General features: G+C 45.5%; 1 protein-coding gene across 2 annotated transcripts in view; it reads right to left on the reverse strand.

Moving 5' to 3' along the window:
• LOC122244533 (U-scoloptoxin(01)-Cw1a) overlaps positions 1–7,500 on the reverse strand; it is a 14,302-nt gene that overhangs the window by 4,009 nt on the left and 2,793 nt on the right. For both annotated transcript variants that reach the window (XM_043002460.2, XM_086533337.1), the window contains exon 2: positions 4,896–5,288. In XM_043002460.2, the coding sequence (XP_042858394.1) occupies positions 4,896–5,138 (243 nt within the window). In that variant the 5' untranslated portion in view covers positions 5,139–5,288. The remainder of the gene's footprint in view (positions 1–4,895; positions 5,289–7,500) is intronic.

Raw genomic sequence — 7,500 nt, forward strand, 5'->3', positions numbered from 1 at the left:
GCGTGACGGTTCCTAATCTTCTAGTTTTTCTTTGTCTTGATTTTATTCAGTCTTCGGCTTCTTTTTTTATCATTATTCTATATGTTCATTGTGGTCATTTTTTGTCTCGGCTCTTCATCACCCATATTTGTTCTCTCTCTCTTTCCCTCTCGCTCTTTCTCTCTCTCTCTCTCTCTCTCTCTCTCTCTCTCTCTCTCTCTCTCTCTCTCTCTCTCTCTCTCTCTCTCCTCTCCCGCATATCTTTCTCCCCTCGAAGACCCACAGCCAGACAGATCCCCTTCCGAATCACCACCATTTCCGACCCCAATCGATCCCGAAAGACCCCAAACGACCCCATTGTTCCCACCATAATGCTCCCATAAAACGGAAGATCGTGAGAGCCGTTCCCACAGTCCAGGAGGTGAGGCGCCGTCCGCTTAATCTTCTTCTTCTTCTTCGCCGCCTTCTGCGTCCTTGGCTGGCGTTACCGTAGGCCGTTATTCAGTCCCACGGCCTTGGCACTTGGAGACCCATGGGCGGAGGGTGGAGAAAAAGGGCGGGGCTGGATTGTGGGCGCGGGAGTGATAGGAGATTGAAGGATGGGAGTGGCATCGTGGTGGGTAGGCATTGGTATAGTAGGATGGGGGAGGTGGAAGAAGGGGTGCGGGTAGAGGTAGAGGAAGGGGGGGTAAGTGGAAGAGGGGGTGGAGGTAGTGGTAGAGGAAGGGAGGGGGGAGAAGGTGAAGGTGGAGGAGGAAGAGGGAGGTGGAAGGAAATGGGTAGGTATTGGTAGTGAACGGGGCCGTGGAGGAAGGTGGAAGAGGGGGAGGGGATAGTGGTGGAATAGGGGGAGGAAAAGGAAGTAAAAAATAAAAAGAGCTTGGAAGTAGGAGATGGAGAAGTAAAAAAAAAAAGAAAAAAAAAAAAAGAAGAAAAAAAAAGATATGAATAAATAAAAGAAAGATAAGGAAGAGGAAAGACAGAAGAAGCAGAAGATGAAAGAAAAGAAAAAGGAAAGAGAAGAGAGAATAAATCGGGCGGAAACGGAGAGGCCGAAAGGGCAGGGCCGGGGGGGGGGGGGGCTCTCTCTCTCTCGCGCAGGAGGCTGAGTGACTCAGCACAAAAGCCCCACGAGGGGAAAGAAGGTTCCTCATAATGATTACTTTCTCACGGGGTTCGCGCGGGTTAAGAAGCGTTTTCAAGGGAAGTAATGATTCGTTGTTGTGCTGTCAGAAGCCATTTTAACATCGGGGGGGGGGGGGGGAGCGGGAGGGGGGGGGGAAGAACTTGGTGAAGCAATGTGATACAGGAGGAATCACGCAGCGGGGTCTTGCAGGTATAATGCTTAGGGTAAAATTTGGAAATGTGATTTACTGAAAGCTGAGGTTACACTTAAGTGGAAATGTAACTGTTGATCGCGCATGGGAGAGAGAGAGAGAGAGAGAGAGAGAGAGAGAGAGAGAGAGAGAGAGAGAGAGAGAGAGAGAGAGAGAGAGAGAGAGAGAGAGAGAGAGAGAGAGAGAGAGAGAGAGAGAGAGAGAGAGAGAGAGGAGAGGAGAGAGAGAGAGAGAGAGAAGAAGAGAGAGAGAGAGAGAGAGAGAGAGAGAGAGAGAGAGAGAGAGAGAGAGAGAGAGAGAGAGAGAGAGAGAGAGAGAGAGAGAGAGAGAGAGAGAGAGAGAGAGAGAGAGGAAGAGAGAGAGAGAGATAGAAGGTAAAAGAAATTTTTAAAAAGGTAGAAAGAGAGAGAGAGGAAGAGAGAGGACGGGAAAATGAGAGAAAGGAAAAAAAAAAGACAGAGAAAAAAAGAATGAGAAAAAGGAGCATAAAATGAATAGAAAGGACTAAGGAAATGACAAAAGAGAGGGAGGAAGGAGGACATAGAAAGGAATGGAAAGAAAGAGAAGTTACGCAAAACCCTCTTTGTCTTTCGGACAATTATTCTTCTCGAGAAAGTGATACTCTGAAGGCGGCGGAGTGGGTGTGGGTGTGGGTGTGGGTGTGGGTGTGGGTGTGGGTGTGGGTGTGGGTGGGTGTGGGTGTGGGAATGTGGGTGTTAATACAGTAGTGTGTGTGTGTGTGTGTGGATACAGTTTTGTATTTGTGTGTTTGGATGTGGGTTTAGAGATAGGGGTGCGGGTTAAAATGGGTGTGAATACAGGTGGGTGTGGGTGTGGATAAAAGGGTATGTGGGGGTGGATTTAGGTGTGAAGGTGTGTGTGGGTGAATGTGGGTGTGAAAACTGGTGTGTGTGTGTGTGTGTGGATGTGGGTGTGGATGTGGATATAGGTGTGTGTGTGTGTGTGTGGATGTGGGTTTGGATATAGGTGTGTACGTGTGCGTTCGTGGGAGGGTGGGTGTAAATGTGCATGTGGGTATGTATGTAGATGTGCCCATGAGTGTGTCTTTTGTGCCTAACCCTAACCGTACGTTTGAAAGAGCAAACACAAACACTCTATCAAAGCAAGAACAAAACTAACTCAACCCCCCCTCCACATCCCCCACCCCCCTTCCTAGCAAAGCGCCAGTCTCAGAGGAAGGCCACGACCCTCTCCCCTCCTCCTCCCCTCCCTCCCCTCCCTCCTCCGAGGCCCCGGTACGGAACACGGGCATCCCAGCGCGACGCCGCCACGACCCGGCAGATGAAGCGGGAGATAAGGCCACCCGTCGAGAGATTCGACGCCAAGACCCTAATGAAACCGAAGACGATCGACAGCGAAACGGACGATTCGGTGTTTCAAAGCGTTGATTCTCGATTAATTAACTCGATTTGATTTGATTCTTAACGAGATCGAACATTCCTAAAGCGCCGATTCTCGTTTTTATTATCGTTACCTTTATTTCTTTTCAAAGATCTGATTTTAATTCTTGCAAATTCTTGATTTTTTTTTATTTGGTTACATCCTTTGTTTTGATTCTTAATTTTTTTTTCTTCTGTTTTTGACGATTCTCAACTGATTTAATTCTGCTTAGATATTTGATTCTTGATTGACTTTAGCACAGTGAAAATTAATGACTTTTCTTAAACATTGAAAGAGTGTGTATTCTGTGTGTGTGTGTTTGGGGGAGGTGTGTGTGTGTGTGTGTGTGTGTGTGTGTGTGTGTGTGTGTGTGTGTGTGTGTGTGTGTGTGTGTATGAGTACGTGCGCGGTATCGGTCACTCAGAATTATATATCACGGCGCAGAGAAATTATCGACAATGGTTAATCAAACGTCAAGGAATTCATGAAAAATGATAAGAAAAGAATGCTTACGTATTTCAAAAGCTCGACAAGATTAATGATTCCCTTAAAACTGCACAAAACAAAACTAACAAAAGACCTTCTTAGAACCCCGACTACCTTCAAACAGACGTCCCGCTATCAATCGATCTAACAACGGAACAATACCACGCAACAGAAAGACCGCGGTTTAATACAATCAACAAGGTTGTCCATGATCGTGTCACCTAAGGTCCCGACAGAATCTTAATCACGAAAACAGGAAAGTAAAAGTAAAATAATCCAGAGAAACACAATAGGGGTGACTAGTTGGCTCCATTGTTTACTACCAGTTAATGCCATCTGTTGATAAGGGGGTTTTAGTTCACAATGGGCCAGAGGCTGCCATGGGGATCAAGGTCGTTAGATACCTAATAAATAGATGAGTTAGAGGGTCTAATTCCCTTTATTGTTGCGTCTGATGCGGAGCCAGTGCTATGGAAAGGGTTGGGAACAGAGGGTTTGAGTCGCGTGTTGACCCAAAACATAATACGGCAAATGAAGCAAGGCAACCACGAAATTGCACACCGAAAGAGATAAAATCACTTCGATTGCGCATTTGAATAATGTCTGATTGCTGATTTTATCTAGTGTTATTGTGGATGGAAATTGCGGTATTGCCTGTTGCATGTGCAATCCTCGATGGATCTTTCTTCTCCTCTACCGAGCTGTTTGTCCTATGTGTGTGTGTGGTGTGTGTGTATGTATAGTGTGTGTGTGTGCCAGGTGGGCGGGTTGCCTGTGAGAGTGCTTGAGTATTTGTCTGTACATCTACGTAGTCGGGGTGTCCATAGATGCGTGTGTGTTTCTCAACGAATTCAAGATGAATCGAAAGCTCTCTCCGATTGGCAAAATAATCTGTTATCTCACGAATCAATTCGTGAATCGCAACTAAATATTATCGGCATGACGACGGTTCTTCCACGAATCCGGCCATTTAATTTGCCGACCCGCATCGCGTGGCTTTTTAAACGCGACCTGTTTCCGTTCCTCAGGGGAAGGAATACAACGGATTCTTCAGTTTCTTGAATCACGTCTGAGTAATGCAATTAGCAACAACAAAACCCGGAAGTCCTGCACTGTGACTCCAACAATCACGCGACTGCAATTGTTCCTGACGAGCGTGTGGCGTGTGGGTGTGTTGAGTGATTGTAGGTTGTGAGTTACAAGCGTAGACTGCCTGTTTGTGCTTGCATAAGGGATGGGAAACAGGGGTCTCTTCATCTCTTAACTGTCACTTGTTTTTCTGAATTGTAGCGAAGCAAGTGATGTTGTTGGTCTTATTATATATGTCGTATGAATCACAAATGAAAATAAACAGGTATTTATGCATTCGAAATACCAATAAGGGGAAAGTATTTATCATAAAACGTTTGCCTGTTATGTTGAATCGGAATAGTATACTACGAATCTGGATGACGATAATAGTAATCTTACTTCTTGGAAAAAAATGACAAATGAATGAGAAAAAAAAAGATTGCCGATGGAGCTATGGATTTAAACCCCTTCCTAGAAGAAGAAAAAACAAAGAGAGAAAAAAAAAATCATAGTAAATAGAAATAAAAGTAACAAGACAATACTAACGAAACGATAGATGATGTTAATCTCCGCGACAAAAAGCCTCCTCAGCGCCTTAAGAAGAAGAAGCCTTTGACTCACCTGTCCGAGGTCGTCGGGGATGGGCAAGCAGATGTGGAAGACCCTGCAGGCGTTGTCGACGTCGGCGTAGTATCCGTAGGGCAGCCCCTCGCACGAGAACGTCTCCGCCACCTGCCCCGTGATGAACTCGGAGCCCGAGGAGAAGACGTAGGGCATCCGGGCGGAGGCGAGGCCGGCGAGGCAACAGAGGGCGAGGACGAGGGCGGAGGAGAGGGACGCGGAGGAGGAGGTGGAGGAGCTCATGGTGGCTTGTGTGGGCGGGCGGTGGCGTGGGCGGAGACGAAGGAGGGGCGCTGGAGGGCTGCTTGAAAGCGATGAAGGAGGCGAAGAGGCTCAGGGGGACTCACTCCAGCTGAAGACACGTCGTGGGTTTCGTAGTGCTTCTTGCTCGCTCTGCGTTACGAGAAGACATGGAGGAAAACAAGATAAATGAAAAGGGAATAACAAGTAAGAAGGGGAAAAAGATGAAGGGTAATCATTATAAAGGAGCGAGAAGGAAGAACACAGGAGAAACTTTTGCAACCATTAATTGTCTGGGGAAATGCTGCGTCATCCGGGTTGCCAAACAGGATTTGCCAAATTTGCCCAACAGAGACAACATTGCTGAAAAAATAAGGCGAAAAAGGCAGAAGCAACAGAAAACGAAGAAGAAGAAGAAGGAGAGAGAGAAAGAGTAAGAGAGAAGGAGACCAGTAAGAGAGACAAAGACATAGGCAGACAGAGACAGACAGACAAAGAGAGAGAGAGAGTGTGACAGAGACAGAGAGAGAAAAAAAGAGAAGCGTATATCCAATTTCTGCGCATTATGGTTTCACGTTTATACGCCGGGTTGATGATGGTAACCACAACCTGAAAACCAAGACTTAAAGAGGAAGGAAATTGGTGAAAGAAAACCTTACCTGTTTCTGAATCTTATGAATAAACCTCTACTTCTCTAATGTTATTTAAAGAACATGAATCTGTTAACCTTAATAAAACTCTCTTGCATTTATTTTCTGTATCAAATCTTCCGATCGCGGATTTCCTTTTTCAAATTGTTTTCTAATAGCTTTCCGTTTCTCAAAATTTTCATTTTTTAAATTGTATTTTACAATTTTTTCCCCGATTTCTTTCTTTTAACTAAGAGTAGAGTTTTGTAAATATCTCTTCGTCAATTCATGGATTCCCATATCTACATCTTACATTCATGACCTTCATACTCCTTTTATAAGAGCTCACATTAATACATACTTATTTCCAGGGTGTTGTATCATGCATTACTTTACCAGATCACCCATAGGCTATTTTATCTTTAAGAGCGTTCACTGTGACTGTGTAGAGAAGGTATAAGTGGAAATTAATTGCTTTATAAGGCAAGGCGCTTTTATTCACACGTTTCAATGAATCTCTTTATAAGAATCATGTGATTGTCTGTAAAGTATGAATTCATAAGCCTCTGCTTTTCTGCAAATTAAATAAATGAAAGAAGCTGTCTATTCAACTTCTTTTTTTTTTTAATCTGTATTTTCCGTTGAAAACATCCTCTTAGCAACCCATTCCTTCGATCATTTTTCTTTGAAATATTATTCTATTCATTTCACTTTCAAAAATATTCATTGATTCACTCCTCTCCCTTTCAGAAACATCGATTACCTAATTCTTTCTTCACAACATTCATTCACTTTCTTCCATTTTAAAAACCCATTTTTCCTTTCGTTCTTTTGAGCCTTTTTTTTGTCTGGCGGTGTATTCATACGTTTTCATTCATTATTAAAAAAAAAATAACATAAAAAAAAAAATAAACATCAGCCTATCACGGCTCAACGGTATTCCAACCATACCCTGCCATTCATCACCCAGAATTCTCACGCCCACACTGCCCCCCCCTCCCCCGTACCCCCCCCCCCACGACACTCCCTTGCCAAGAGCTTCCTACCTCCCGTACCCCCTCCCCCCCTACCGATTATTACATAAGAGGTTTTACTGTAACCTTCGGGGGAGGGGTACGGGGGAAGGGGGGGTGGGGGGGGGCATCGAGTCAGGCAGAGGCGCATGGGAGAGAGCGTAAGGTCAGGGGTAGGGGTAGGGGTAGGGATGGAGAGGGGTCACACACAGGAAGGCGGCAAAGTGTGAGGGAGGAGGAGGAGGAGGGTGGGGGAGTGGGGGGGGAGAACCAGAGGGAGGCTGAGGGAGGAGGAGAAGGGAGGGAGGGAGGGGGAAGGAGGGGGATTTAGAGAGGCTAATAGACGAAGAGGATGCGAGACGAAGAGGAAGGATCCGAAGCAAAGGGACGTTGAATGTGGAGGGAAAGAGAAAGGGGGAGAAGGAAGGAGCGAGAGAGAGAGAGAGAGAGAGAAAGAGAGAGAGAGAGAGAGAGAGAGAGAGAGAGAGAGAGAGAGAGAGAGAGAGAGAGAGAGAGAGAGAGAGAGAGAGAGAGAGAGAGAGAGAGAGAGAGAGAGAAGGAGAGAAACAGATGCAGAGACAAAGAGAGAAAGGGAAAACAAGATAGAGAGAGAAAGAAAGAAACAGAGAAAGAGAGTGAGACCCGACATCCCTGAATGAATGAAAGGGAAAGGGGAATAAGGAGAGAGAATTGGAGAACACGCAAGAGGAGGAACAAAGGAAT

The sequence above is a fragment of the Penaeus japonicus genome, unplaced genomic scaffold, assembly GCF_977035675.1.
Source record: "Penaeus japonicus unplaced genomic scaffold, GWHDUDI00000001_assembly GWHDUDI00000039, whole genome shotgun sequence".
Taxonomy (NCBI): domain Eukaryota; kingdom Metazoa; phylum Arthropoda; class Malacostraca; order Decapoda; family Penaeidae; genus Penaeus; species Penaeus japonicus.